This window comes from Balearica regulorum, chromosome 11 (genome assembly GCF_011004875.1).
Source record: "Balearica regulorum gibbericeps isolate bBalReg1 chromosome 11, bBalReg1.pri, whole genome shotgun sequence".
NCBI classification, from domain to species: domain Eukaryota; kingdom Metazoa; phylum Chordata; class Aves; order Gruiformes; family Gruidae; genus Balearica; species Balearica regulorum.
Genome location: NC_046194.1, coordinates 22814413 through 22829081, shown reverse-complemented (window position 1 = coordinate 22829081; position 14669 = coordinate 22814413). Strand labels below are relative to the sequence as shown.

Here is a 14669-nt window from a genome sequence, read left to right as displayed (position 1 = left end):
GAAAGATTCTGGAATCATTTTTTTAATGATTAGGCCAAGACCTTATGCAAAGAGCCTCATATTCTTCCAGTGGAAAGATCTATTTAGTTCGTACATAATAGCCAGCTCGGGATCCTTACTGAAATGTGATACTCACATTCAGGAGAGGAGGGAAGAGAAAGAAAAAAAAAAAAACTTCAGATGGTGAGACTGATTGCTGGAAAGACCCGATCAGTTGAGAAGGGCTCCGCTACCCAGCACAGTCCATAATCTGGCATCCCAAGGGAACAAGATGTATGTATTGTTTACTAGTCAAGTCCCCGTTCCTAATCTTCCCAGTACGTTTTGAATCCATTGATCAAACCATCCATATATGATACAGGAGCTGAAACCTCACAGATTTGAAGTTCCTACAAGTTGCATGGAAACAGGTAGCCAGGTGGAAGAGAGAAATCCCGTAGGACTCAGCCAGTATGACGCACCACAGGACAGTAAGCTGTAATGAACGGCCAAGCCTTTGGAAAGCTTCACTCATTTTTCACCTTATTAGGTGCCAGAGCATAAACACGAGGCAGCTCCAGAGGAAGCCAAGCTTCATTAGTTTCTGCTGCTGACAGAACTTCTTATCAGTGGTTTTCTTACACTGAGAGAAGGACCGTTATATTTTTCACACAAACACATGACCATAGACTTGCATCCTTAATGGCTTGCATGAAGAAGCAAAACAAAAAAAAAAAAGAATTAAAATAAGATCCCCGTTAGAAAGGGGGAAACGTATGTGGCCCTTATGACCATTTTTAATGGGCAGAACCCAGACGGGCTTTTGCAGAGGGGGTCCTCTAAAATTAAATGTGTGGTGCAGAAAAATCCCACGCGTGCAGGTTACACTGCAAGTTGTCTGCATCATATAACCTGCGAAGTGCAGAATTGAATCCCAGTTTTTGCAAACCTCGAAATCCATTTGGATCAGTTATCCTTTTCACTAAAGAGCCCAGAGAAATTAAGAAAATCAGCTGCGATCCATGAACGCAATAAAGGGACATACATCTCTTTTCCTTCTTGCTTTATGCCAGACTTTTTCTGCCATTTCTATGTTATTCAAAGTCGTGATGCTATCTGAATGTCTTAGCAAGCAATGCTATTCCCTTACGGAGATTTAGTAAGAAAATATCCTGCACAGCTGTTCTAGAGCTTGATTTGTTCTTAGAAGTAATTTTACCAGTACAAAGTGTACATTTGTCAGTACAACTGCATGTATACTAGAAGCACTTTGTCAGTTCAAAGTTGCAACATACCCGTGTTTGTAAAATGTTGCTGGAGCTGACATTGCCTGAGCACCTACGGGCCAGGACCTGGTCCTGTACAGTGCCAACTATAGTCAGGTCCTGGATCCAGAATCAGCTTTCTCAGGCTCTGACAGAATAATCATGAATAAACTGTAAAGATAGACAGGAATCTGAACTTCAGCATCCAGAGTGCCCACCAAACTCACTGTCACCTTATTCTTCCCAAATTGTGCCTGGCAAATGAAAAAAAAGGACTAGCAAAACATACCGTATTTCAATTTATGCATGCACAAGTCTCATACTGAGCCACATCATTCATTCATTTGTAAAAGCAACAGTCTTCATGCTTTGAACAAGAAGGGACTGAAATAACGAGCAGTTGAAACAGGAAATAGCCACAAACACCGGTGAGCTGGGGTTTGATCCTTGTCCTAAACCAGTGTCAGGGAACAAGTACTCCTCTCTAGCATGACAGACCCCTCCTGGGCCCCAGCAATCCATTCCTGTTTCTGATAAACAGGAGACGGCAGTCCCATTATACAAGAACTACATGGAAGTCTTTTGTCAGTAAAATAGTGACTGCTAAGGGCTTAAGAGAAAGGAAAAAAAATTATTCCAGCAAAATCCATGTGCAGAGCAACACGGATGAGGTTTGAAAGTCAGCAAAGGGGCTCCTACGCTAGCCATCACGCAGCAAAGAGAAGGGAGCAAGTGGCAGCACTTCCTGCAAGTTGGAACCTCCCGCAGTGCTCCTGCTCAAGAGAGCTTGTTTTTATTTAATTTAATTTTATTTAATTTAAAAAAACAAACAAAGTGCAATGGTGAGAGCGCTCACTTACAGATACGTGTTGCATCTCCCGGAGGCCCTAGAGGGAAGGGGGAGCACATAAGGATCTGGTTTTTTTTTGGAGGCAGGCGTAGATTTACTGGAAACAAGAAATTGGAGCCTTCTGCCCTCCTCCACATTTGTAAGGTTTGGTGCAGCAGCCCATTTGCTGTCTGTCAGATGCTGTGGTGGTGGCTGTGCAGACACATCATCCACCCAGTCAGGACTATGTTCGTTCCTCCACGCCCCAACTTGTGTTAAAAACATCTAGTCTCATTTTGCCCTGTGAACCTCGTGCATCTGTATCAAGACACTGGGATTCCAGGAGGCACTTCCCAGTATGTGGGGCTTCGGTCAGGCACTGCCCTTTCTGCTGTATTAAGATCTAACACAACATAAAGGGGTGCTGTAAACACAATCAAAGCAATAGAAATATATACCATTTTCCACTACAACACTGACCTGACATTGTAACTTCACTTTCTCGTAGGAAGGACCTAAGGAAATAGTTTAACTTCCATATGAGGAATGCTTCTCCTTGCTTTGAGATCCCACAGAAAACTGTAGGTTTGATGGGCTTTTGCATTCCCACAATTTTTGATCCATCTGCCAGAATACCTGGTACTGAAGAATAGCAAATCAGTGTAGCTCTGCTTGAAGGATAGAGGGGGTTCTTGTTTCAGTTCACAGTTGAATTGACTTGATTGGAATGAATTGTTGCAGATCTTTGTGAAACCCTTGGCATAAACACGAAAAAAAAATACAGCACCTATAACAGTCAACTCTGGTTTTACATTTAAAGAACTGCAGCTATGCTGGATAAAAGCAAATCTGTCTCTTAATGCAAGGCAAATATCGATCATTATTCTTAGCCAAAGAAATTCATTATACTGTTAATACCAATAGTGGATTCATTCCAGCCAAGGTTGCTGGAATCTCTTCACGGTTCTGCCTTGGAAGAGGGAAGGAGGGAAAGAGGTGAGAGATCTTGAACAATGTCTTTGTACCTTAGTTTTTCCCAAGGGAAAACTGGAGATACTTACCCGTTCAGAAAGGGGGAGTACTTTTTATTCAGTACTTTAAAAACCGTGGCTTTATAGCATGAGAAGTAAAAACTCTGTTGCTGTGTTTCTATTTTCTAGTAGCACAGAGTGGCTTGATCAGCACTGTGTATTGATTCAGAGCAAGAAAAAGGAGTAAAACAGGAATATTGTGGGGACATGGTTATATGCAACACAGAAACCTGCTCTGCTTTAAACTGGTTTGGTTAAATCTGTCCAAAAAATCTGGACAAAAATACATTTTGGTTTATCTCAGATTAATTAGGAACAGATTGAAGCTAAAGAAAATGAAAACCACAGTTCAAACCAAGGCAACGCCATGTGCAGACAAGCCTGTAAGAAACCACACGGACACCATTCTGCAAGCCTTGTAACAAGCTTTTGAGGCTACTGCCATCTTCACCTTTTCAATTCTGAGCTCTTGGGAAGTTCTTTCTTCCTAAATCCAGAAAGAATACACCAAGAACAATTCACATCACCTGTGTCATTACTGAGGCTTAAAGAGCAAAGAGTGTAAATCATTTCTTAATGAGAAGTTGAGGGGAGTGGGATAGGGGCATCATTAGGCAAACAAAGCAAAGCACCTAGTACAATAGGTGGTAAGTAGACTATTAGTCTCTGCTAAGTACTTCTTCTTTGGCTTGAATCAGAAAAAGCAGTTTAGGGGAGAAAAAAGGGATTTAGCATGAACATATCCCGTCTATCTAAAGATGTGCTAAACTCAGTAGCAAGGCCCCTCAAATTAGTAAAGGGATAGAATTTACATAAAAAATACTCTCCGCTTTTTCCTTAGTCTCCACATGAGTTGATCTGATTTTAGTGCAGATGCTAATTGAGACCACGGTAATCCGAGTTTACAATGGTGCTTGATGGAAGATGTTAAGCAAATGGTTCTTTGAAAAACGTCTTTCCAGCCCTTGGAGTGCAACAAATTGATTACTACTTGTTTTCTCTTGCAGTTTTGAAAAGAAACACTGAACCCTTGAAACGTTTGACCTGGCTTTGTTGCCGCAAACCTTAGTTTTAACTATATCGAAAATACAGTGATAGGGATCAAGAAAATGCGGTTGTTCCCAATACCAGCTTTGCCAGTGAGTGTCTGCTCAGTTGAGGCCCTTTGCCTTTTTTATTTGTCTGGGTTTTTCAGTTGTGGAACACACCCAGAGGAAAGTAGGGGTGAGGAAGGATGCTGACTCCAAACACTCTGCTAATCCTCGCCAGAGAGCAATTAAGGCAGCATTCACAAAACCATTTAGCTTTTCTGTTCCTCACTTCTGATCAACTTTTTCTCCTTTTAATTCTTTAGGGCTACACGTGAACCTCTTGACCTTTTTCTGGTTTATGGTATCAGGAAGGCTATTTCTCTGGTTTCTTATTGCATTTAAAACCTTATCCTGAAGTTGCCTCCTGGAGAGCTGTCCATGTCTGTTGAAGTTGACAGGTCTCTCTACTGCAGATTGAGGCTTAAGTGTACTGTCTGGTCACATATTCCTTTACCTTTCTGGTTCAGAAAATCTATAGTAGAGAAGAATCATGTTTTAGTAAAGGGGAGACTAGCTGATAAAACCACCTGTTCTCCATTTCTAATGCCCAAGTCTGCTAAGCATAAAATATGTCTTCCTATACAGCTTAAGTGTGACAGGATTTGCTCCATATTTCCAGAACAAAGAGCATCAGGAAGGATTTTGTTCATTTGTCTGTGAACTGACAGGAGTTTTTGGCATGATGTACTATCAGAATGGGATATTTAACCAGATAAATGTGTAGCTGAATGGAGTAATTTTCCTAAGCCAACTGCAAACAACAGTTATTTTATAAAAAGCCATTTTTGAAGTGCTTTCAGCAATACAAGTTTAAAACCTAACTTTAGAAAACCAACATTCCAGCTGCGGAACTGTGTATTGGTTTAGTTATCAATAAATCCCAGTGACATTTCACTGACTGTAACAAGGACAACAGTTTTAAGTTCAAGCTAGTATATTTCTGGAAGCCTTAACTTACTATTTTTCAGTATCAAAACAACTGTACAACACAAGTCTCAGTATTTTGGGGAAGCTTATTTTTATTTGCAGGGTATTTATTTGTTTTCATGCTTATATTCTTACTCCAATTTTAAGAAGAACTGGCCAAGTAAACAGAAGTCACAGGCCTGGGTCAGCTAAGTTCTGTGAAATTTCTGATTCACACCCATGAAAGAGTCAGGAAGTTATCCAAATATATCACCTTGCCCCTAGAAACGAGGGCACTCGGATATATGTGTGCGTATATATAAGCATTGCTGTAGGACATACTGCTCACCAGAATTAAGACATAAGGTTCTGAAGTAAAATACATACAAAGTAGCGTACAAAGTGGTAGTATTACAAGGTATATTAGTCCCATTGATTTACCAGAGAAGCCTCCAAGCATATTTATCTTGCCAGTTTTCTGTTTGATAGGCAGTACTGACACGGGAAAGGCTTGAGCATTTACTTCTTATCCACAGAGGATTTTTAAGCTTTGGCCCCTGCTCCTGCTGATAACACCTGTGGAGTCCTTTTTAACGTGCCTTCACAGTATAATCACTCAGGTTTCTGTGCTGTGAGGAAGTGTTAAAACACTCCAGCAGCGAGTAGTATATTTTGACAACTTCTTCCTATCAGTGTCCTGCTGTGAAGGGGATGGCTGCAGTCAGGCAGCATGCATCTTAAGTAGGAGTCAAAGTAGACAAGCTTTTCCAGCATATTCTCAGAAAACTGATTGGAGTCTTATTTTGTTCTTACCTTACCCTGTAATTCTTCATCCATTTGAAGTGTCCAGTTATGTAAAGAAAGAAAAAACCCACTAAGCCAGCAGAAGAGAGAAAGCAACACATACGTTGTTTTATTACCTTCCCCTAGGATCGGTACTAACTGTACATTTTACTGAAATGAGGGCTGGAAGTTGCTCCTTTAGCAGCACCACTTAACTGATCGTTCATCAGGGGCAGGTGAGTCACCGGCGGTGTTTTACCATCTTGCATCAGTTTGCTGGTAGAAATGTGTAGATTAAGTACAGCCTTCCTGTGCATTACAGCCTGTCAATCGTCCACAGTTAATAACTCCACTAAGGCACCTCCCTCTCCTAAGTTGATGAGAAGTGACACAGCTACAGAAATTGAAACCAAATCCTCTGACATATCCCCTAGAGCATGATATGGCAGCTTGAAAGGGCCAGGGAAGGGTGAAACGGATTTCTACAGTTTCAGTAATTCCTTGAGCAGGTATATAGGCCTCAGAATCTTCCCCTTTTCAATAGCATTAAAATAATACAAGTTAAAAACCCCAAGAACCTAAAACAAGTTCTAAAACGTCATCTTCAGAGCTGTAAAAAGCCAATATTGATGCACTTCCTAATAGCATCAAACATCTGAAAGTCCTCATTTCAGTCCGAAGAACTTTTCAGGATAGTGAAGTAGCACCCTGTTCAGGCTGTATGCTGATTTGTCATCATCTCAGACATGAGCTGCCGAGTACATCATTTGGTCACCCTGTGTTACCCCAAGAGGGGGTGTGTTAGCGCTGTGTCCGTAAATTGTTCTTTTAAGGAAAGATGCTGGAGCCATTATTGCCGTTTGATCAGTTGGTATTCTGTGGTTAGTGCACGAAGGGTGCAAGAGTTGTCCACTGGTAGGTGGAGGACTCAAGAACCGAGCACCTTCAGCCATCCCAATGATGGGAAGGGATGGAGCTAGAGTCATGCAGATGTTGCTGGTCTGAGGAGCAGCACTCAGGGAGCTTCTGGTGGCACAACTGGAACTGGAGAGGCGAGAAGGAAGATCAGGTTCTAGTAGCCAAGTCTGGCCAGGTGCAAGTCCACTTTGCTGCCCCTCATCCTGGGATTTTAAGCACTTGCAGCAGCAAATTCCAACACAGGCACCGCCAACAACAAATGCCACAAATACGGACCCAACAAGGAGGAACGGCAGGTACACGGGCACTGAAAATGTAAGAGTGACATTAGCATGGGGTGTTCTAGGGTATATTTGTCCTTCATTCCTTAAGACATGCATGCACCAGGGAGCAGGCCAGAGTAGCTTTACTGTCAACCCTTCTCTGGCTGCAGCAAGATTAGAAACTGGCAATAGCTGTGGCAGGCTCATTGGAAAAAGGCTGAAGTACAGAGGGTGGGACCAGTCCGTCCTACAGCATCTGCCATTCACAGCCCTGCAAGAGCTCTTCCAGTACGCAGGTGTCACAGCTACTGTCCACTTGTGCATGATTAAGTAGAAATTCAGACTTGTAACTGAGTTTTACAGTTAGTACCTCAGCTGCTGTTGGGTTACCTATGGAATCTAGGTTTGAGGATTACAAGCATTTTTACAAGCCAGAAGTTAAGTTAAATACATTACGTGGAGACATCCACATGCATTAACAGAACGGGTTAGCAACACACATGTTCCACTAGGGATATAAACATCAGAGGTGTTACCAGATTACTTTGTTAGTAGCTTAGAGGCTTTTCTAAGAGTAGGACTGACAGAAGAGTCTTGAGCGAAGCCCCAATTTATTCCCTCTTCCCAGTGAGGGGGACCCAGTGGCTCTGGGCCCCTGCAGCCACCAACGCAAGCTGTGTGCCAGGGCTGCACAGCTTTCTGCCGCACGGTTACAGCTGGGACGGGCACAGAAACAGAGGAAGCATCTGGCTGATGCCACCAAAGGAAGGTCGCCACAGGGGCTTCAGAGGAGAAAGCACATCTGACATCCCCCCCGTCTGCTAGAGGCAGGGGAAGCTTACCTGGCACTGGAGGCCTGGGGCTGGGCTGCTGGTGGTCAGCAGGGCACCGGCCCTGGTCCAGGCGGGCCTCTCTGGACGAGCAGCAGTAGCGCAAGCCGCAGGTCCCACAGCACAGAGTGGCCTCCGGGCCATCGTAGCGCTCGGGGCACTGGAAGCCGCGGTGCCAGCGCTGCGGGCTGCCAGCCCAGCCGTGGCAGTACTCCCCTGCCTGCCCAGGGGCGCATCGCAGGGCTTGCAGCAGCACCAGGGCACAGAGAAACCCCCTTGCCATGCCGGGTCACGCAGGGTACTTCACCTCTGATCACCCGGCCCACGCTGCCCCTGTTTTAGCCCCCCCTTCTTTTTTTAAAGGCAAGGCACCCACCACCCCGGGCTGCTGCAGAGCACAACGCGCCCAGAGCACCGGCTGCCCACCAAGGCACTGCCTAAGCTCCTGTTTCAGGAGGTTTTATCTCTTGGCCCATGACCTGCCTCTAATCCCCTCTCCTTACAACAACAAAGAAGGACCCACTAATTGAAAACCATTCGCAGCTACTCCAGCTCCACCTTCCTCTTTTCCCTCCTTCATTCCTGAAGGGAACAGCCTTCTGGCTGGTTGCTGCTGGGGATGGCACATCTCACACTCAGGGTGGGCGTTTGGACCAGCACGGCACCGTTAGCAAGGCTAAGGAGGTACAGCAAGCCCAGGGCCATCCTGGTACCAAAGCTTCATTCCTTCAGGGGCTTGTCAACAGCTGAAGTGTCAGAGGTGGGAGGCTGGGGACAACACACGGTGACAAGTGAGAAATAAAATTTCCAGAGCAGAAAGAAAATATAGGGATAACCAGCTTCTGGTGGGCTCTAATGTCTAATTGGTACAAATGGGTAATAAGGTAAGCTTTTCCTTGTTTAACATTGATAATCAATTACATAAGTACAAAGAAGAAGATTTTAATCTGAAAATGTAGGAAAAATAGTTTTGAAAGCTCTAAGTTGGTCTAATTTCTGTCTCCATGGTTGGAAACCTAGAGGCTGAACATTTTAAAGGGTCTTCTGCACTTCTGCGTTCCCCACACATAGTGCAATCCATGAATTAAAAAGCATGTTTCAGGGGACAAAATGGCTATGTCAAGATCTTAGGAGTTTCACCTATACAGGAAAATCCTACAGTGTTACAAAGACCCCATAGCAGCACGGGAGTGGTAGTGACCTCTTCTTCTTTGAACTAAAAATAAACCCAGAACGTTTATGGTCTTTCTCAGTCCTCCTACAAGTCTAACTACTTGCTGTATTAACAGGATCCACGTCTGAACCATCGTTAGCCTGCGCTTAACCGCAGTGAGGAAAAAAGTTGTTGCTAATTGAGCGCTTTGAAAAGCAGAGAGTTAGGGCAACATCTCTTCGACCAATATCCTGGTATATTGTAGCACTATTTGCAGCTTAGGTGAAGACTTCAAGAGGTATTCTTGAGTGTACACAAAAGCTGGTTCCCACATATTTTTTTAGGAGTGTTGCCATTGATTGTAGAGGGAGGCTGTCCAATGATGCAAACTTTTAGAAGCATTCACACAATTATCTCCCTTCTGATGATTTTTTAATATTAGATAACAGCTTGCACATTTATGCTTTATTTCATAGGTTCAGTTGAGTTATAATTCAATCTGCCAAAGACATCAGCGCTCATCACCTTTGCCAGTCATGCCACCCTTAGTGTATCATTTTTTAATTGGCTTTTTGGCAAACACAGTTAAAGAGATCCTTGGATTCAGAAACGTGAAATGAAATCTCTGCTTAGAACTAGAGACCTTTCCAAGTCCTGCTCAGCACACTGAGATATGCATTTTGCCCTCCTGCAGTTCAGCTCTGCAAGTGTAAGGTTGGCGACTGCATAGGACCTAATCCTATAAATCCATAGGCACAGTCTAGAAAATACTGAGCAGCCCCAACACCCTTCAAAAGACCGCCAGAGGTGAGTGATGTGCTGTCTTGGATTGAACTCTCACAACACTGAAGTGATACTTTAAGCCCAAAGCTGTATCTGCCTTAAGGCAAATTCTAGTTTATTCACACATTCAGCATCAGCACTGTTAGGCCAGACTAAATACCAACTTTTATTATTTGTTGTTATGGGAAAAAGCAGCCTCAGACAGGCTTTAAGCATGTGCTTAGCACTTTGCAGAGTTCATCATAATAAAATGTGCCTCAGTAAAGATAAGGGGATGCAATTATTTCCTCCCATCTTCCACACTAAAAGAGTATAAAGACACCTGCTGAGTCAGGTATTCAAATGCTAAGAAAAGCCTGAAGTTGTTCATTGCATTAACACTTTGGATGATGGCTGCCCTCACATGATTTCCTCTCTCTGCATACACACTATCTTTAACAACATGGACACGTATTATTTTTCCTGCACGCTCCGCATTATTTTTCCCTACCTCACTTAGCAGGGATAAACTCTTAAGAAACTAAATGGCGAGTTTCTGTTCAGGGTCTGCATGTGTGTTTGTGGGTGTTCAGGGGCCATTTGTTTCCCAATTCCAAATGTCTCATCTTCATTTGTCATACTGTTGTGTGCTCCGATGGCCACTTAACCACTGCAGAAGCAGATGAATGTAATTGTGTATAAAAATTGTGTATGCTTACATAACTTGTGACCCACTTTGAATTTTGACAGGATAAAAAGGGCAACATGGATATATTGGGATGCTGGTTGTGAACTACAAGGGTAAATCATGAATAAGTTCCTATTCTAATTCCTTATGTTCAGTCACTCTCAGCTTTCTTAGTCTTTCACCTTCCGAGGTGAAATTTTTCATGCTAGTTCTTTGCCAGCTTTGGGGAAGTTTTAAACAAAAACAATCCGGCCTATTTTGCATGAGAGGAAAGCAATGATGGTTTGCTATTAGTAACAACAACAAACAATCTTGTTACCTTTTCTGAGTATCCCTGCAGCCAAAACAGCTTGAGCTTTGAATTTACAAGTTACCATGGAAATAGCCCTCAGAGAGAAGTCTTTTTGTCCATGTGAGGGTTGTTTCTCTTATTTAGGGAAATGTACATTCCCCCCGGTGAATGTTATGTGCACAGCAAGATGATTAAAAATTCCTGTTATTCTAAGCAGAAAGCACAAACTGGAAACTTCCTGATTTGCAGCTGCTGCGCCTTCCCTGCGCACCAGTATTCAGTGTCAGTACTTCACCATCTTCTGTAATGCTGAAGATTGAACTCTGCCACCGGATTTCAGATATATTCTTGTCATTTCTTAATGCCAAGTGAACGTTCAATACAGACCAAGAAACAGGGGAAGAACTAATCCCTCTCTGCAGTCCAATGGTCAGATCCTGTAAGATGCTGATCAATTCTCTCCTGATGCTGCGTGTGCTACTTCCCTCTGAGAATGAAGGTTTCTGGTGAGCCACTGAGCATACAGCAACCTCCTCCCTGATCTCCCCGCTGCCTTTATGCACATTGAAAGATTAACGCAAGAGGGAAGGAGCTAGTTGAGAGTGAGTGTTGAACTGAGAGAGGCTCAAAGGTGAAGACTAAGCAAGGAAACAAGGAAGGAGCTGGGGGGAGAGGGCAGGCAGGGAACCAGACTTGGAGACTGAATTGTGATGTGAATGGGGAGCCTGGTAAGGAAGACTGAGTCAAAACAGATAGGAATCAGTGCTGCTCTGGAGACCTGGGAGACTGCCTGCTGTATCAGAAAATTAGCTGGAGCATCTTGGAGTTCAGCGTAAGCGAGAAAGCAATTGCTACCTGAGATGGCTGCTTTAAAGCTGTTTAGGGAGTTCTCTACTTGTGCCTGCCTCACCCTGTGCCGTCCGTGCAGATGTAGTCCCCCGATGGATGGGGAGTTTAGGGGAAGAGAGAGACTGGGGCTGACAGGGCAGAAGAATCACGGTAGGAGCCAAGACTCGGGAGGGACTGATGATTGTGATTTAGAGAGAAAAGGTGGGGACCGGCTGCCTGAGGTAGATGGGGTGGAGCGGAGGAGCCCACTAGCTAGCCAAGGATTTCTGAGCCCAAACCGTGAGCCTCATGGGACTGAAAACCAATGCTGTCTCATACCACTGAGCAGTTCTGGTCTCACTAAGCTGTTGAGGCCTGATTCTCTACTCACATTAGTGTAACACAGCTGCAGGGAGCTACTCCCGGCACATAGGCTGGTGCTAGAATCCTAATTCTGGCTCTGTGTAATACAGACAAGTAGCTCACTACAGCAACTGCTTGCTAACTGAAGATTTATCCTTTAACAAGAGTGCCTTTATTAGTAATTATGGCAGTATTGCTTTATTATGTGATAATTAAGGAAGTGAAGAATGCAGGGAAATAAAAGACAGTAATTCAGGATAGAGCCAGGAGGCCCATGTGCCAAGGTGATGGGCAAGTACACATCTTTCTCTGCACATCATTACTGGAGGTTGATTAGTGAAGGGGTGTCAGCCCTGAACCAGGGGCATGCTGTGTATACTTAGCAAAATCCATGCTCTGCCATTGCAATGAGGAAACTACAGGAGAAGCTAATAATTACTTGGGGGTTTACTGTAATGAAGAAGAGAAAGCTGCAGTATCAACTGTTTTCTGAAGATACAGATTTAAACCTGGTGTCAGGTTTTCTTTTGTGATGTGGTACCAAGGTGTCCTTATGTTATTGAGAAAATAGCTCTCTGTAATGTAGGCTTGCATGACTCCATCTGTTCTTGAAATGCTTTCGCCAGGTTTTAGGTGAAAACAGACTAGAGAATCAACAACATTAGTATCTGTAAAAATGTACCGTGCTTCTGCAGAAGAAAACTAGCAGATCTGTAAGCTTATTAGTTTAAAAAGGGACACAATCTCTGCATGTTTTATATAGAAGCAATTACTGCCTGTTAGAAGCTTGTTGGTTGGCGTTAGTGCTGCATGCTCATGTGAGCCATGTCCTGCTGATGCGTGGCTTTACTTCATCAACATGAGTGCAGATAAGGATGATGCCAGAGCAGGCACGGTGGAGCATTAGGAACGGAGGGTGCCGGAGTAGCCAGCTCTCAGGACTGGAGAGCTCTCCAATTTATTTCTTTTGTTATTTCTTCTTTTTCTTCTTCGTCTTCTTCTTCTTCTTCTTCTTCTTCTTCTTCTTCTTCTTCTTCTTTTTAGGCAGGTTAGCTTTTTTCTTTTAAAGTGAGCTGCAAATTTAACGGAGTTTCAATTTCAGAAATGTTCACAAAGCTTCCACAAGGAAAAAGGAAAGGAAAAAAAAAGACAAACACCATGTTAACATTCTGCTTTGAGAGGTGCATGAAAAAGACGACACCTCCATCTTTGATCTATATGTGCAGTTACAATAATTGTTGTGTATACCTAGTACTCACAGTCCCACCTGATCCACGTGCAATGACTTGCCTCGTCACAAAAATCTAAACAGAGCCTATATTTTATATTGTCATTGTCTAGGTTGCCACCTCTTTGAAAACAAAACCAAGAAATATTAAAACCAGTCAGTACTGTTCATCTCCTCAGCAAACAGAATGGGACAGAGGTGGCTCACGTCAGTGGATTGAACACCATTAGCCCTTTTTTGGGACATTATTTTTTGACAGAACCAGCAATTTCCAACAGACTTCAGTAAAAATCCAGGTCTTAAACTTCCCTTGAATTAGACTTTGACAGCCCCTTCACTCCTGGTGATTTTCCTTCTTTCCCTCTCCCAACTACACGTCTGTTTTCTCCTTCCTGAAGAGCCAGTCTCATTTCTGCACTTTCCTACCATAAGAGAAGTCTTTTGAGGAGGAAATTAGTTGTTCGTGTGTTCCCTGCTGGGCTCTTCCCTCTCCAATGAGCCCCCTCTTGATGTCAGCAAAAAGCTGGACAGTCCAATGGTCCTCCTCACCTAAAAAAAGACAAACCACCTATTAAAAGCAGTTACTAGAAAAGAGAATGGCAGAACTTATTGAGATGGTGATTTACCGAGGTGTGCTTTTTGAATGGTTGTTCAGCCTGAATGCTCTTGATTGTACATACACAATAGGCCTGATTTTCAAGAGGGAACGAGTCCTGTAGCTTCACTGGGAGTCAGCAGGAGCTGCCGGAGCTCCTTCTGTGTAAAGATCAGGCCCAGGCGGTGCTGAACAATGCTGCTGTTGCAGATGGAGCCTAAGAATCAAACACAGTAAGAGTTAAACCAAACTTTCATTGCCAACTCAAATCACAATGAGTTTGGAGTTCAAACAACTGGGTATTTTTTTTTAAAGTTAGTTAGTTGTAAGGTTTTTTTTTCTTTTTTTGAGATGCGGCTGCTTCAGAGTTTAAAGTATTAGAAACCTGAAATGCTGGAAATCTCACAGGAAAACCTGCTCTTAAAATCTCCAGCTCTGAATTGGATGAATATCTGACCTCTTGGGCTCTTATTATTTTCCGTTGCATTTTTCTGCAGTAGGCATTTTCTCGCTAAGTATAAAAGACTGCTATCGGAGGCTTGGCGTTTATATCAGAACTGAAGTCAAGTCACTGAGAAGTATCGTGACAGCTCAAATCATGCTTCATAAGCTTAACTGAAGGTCTTTGTAGGCATTTGGGTTCATGAGAGCATGGTCAGGAATAAGTCTGGACAGAGTGTCTGTTACACTGAGGAATAGCAATTTAACTGTATTTCGGTGTGTGTATTACCTAACCGTCAGTCGAGGAAACAGTGCAAGGTGTTGTATAAAATAATACAGAAATAGTTTCTGTGCTAAGTTGCTGATAGTGTTCGTGGGAGGCATTCTGACTGAGGAGACGTACAACGAAACCGTGGGACTACGG

At 43.4% G+C, this 14669-nt stretch overlaps 1 protein-coding gene and 1 long non-coding RNA gene across 2 annotated transcripts in view; one reads left to right on the top strand and one right to left on the bottom strand.

Moving 5' to 3' along the window:
• Positions 1–11324, top strand: part of LOC142603396 (uncharacterized) — a 31021-nt gene extending 19697 nt beyond the window's left edge. Inside the window, exon 4 of the long non-coding RNA XR_012837322.1 lies at positions 11008–11324. This is a non-coding gene — a long non-coding RNA (uncharacterized LOC142603396). The remainder of the gene's footprint in view (positions 1–11007) is intronic.
• Positions 6625–8178, bottom strand: LOC104629207 (protein shisa-1). Its single transcript, XM_075762929.1, has 2 exons — positions 7908–8178; positions 6625–7109 (listed from the first exon to the last, which is right to left on the bottom strand). Exons 1-2 carry the CDS (start codon positions 8176–8178, stop codon positions 6625–6627), a joined length of 756 nt encoding a protein of 251 aa, XP_075619044.1.
• Positions 11325–14669: the final 3345 nt, after the last annotated feature.

Bases quoted from the DNA above. Each gene is read 5' to 3' on its own strand.
- LOC104629207 (XM_075762929.1), bottom strand. From the start codon at position 8,178: ATGGCAAGGGGGTTTCTCTGTGCCCTGGTGCTGCTGCAAGCCCTGCGA. The intron at 7,110-7,907 runs GTAAGCTTCCCC...TTACATTTTCAG, and splicing joins CCCCAGGCCTCCAGTGCCAG to TGCCCGTGTACCTGCCGTTC.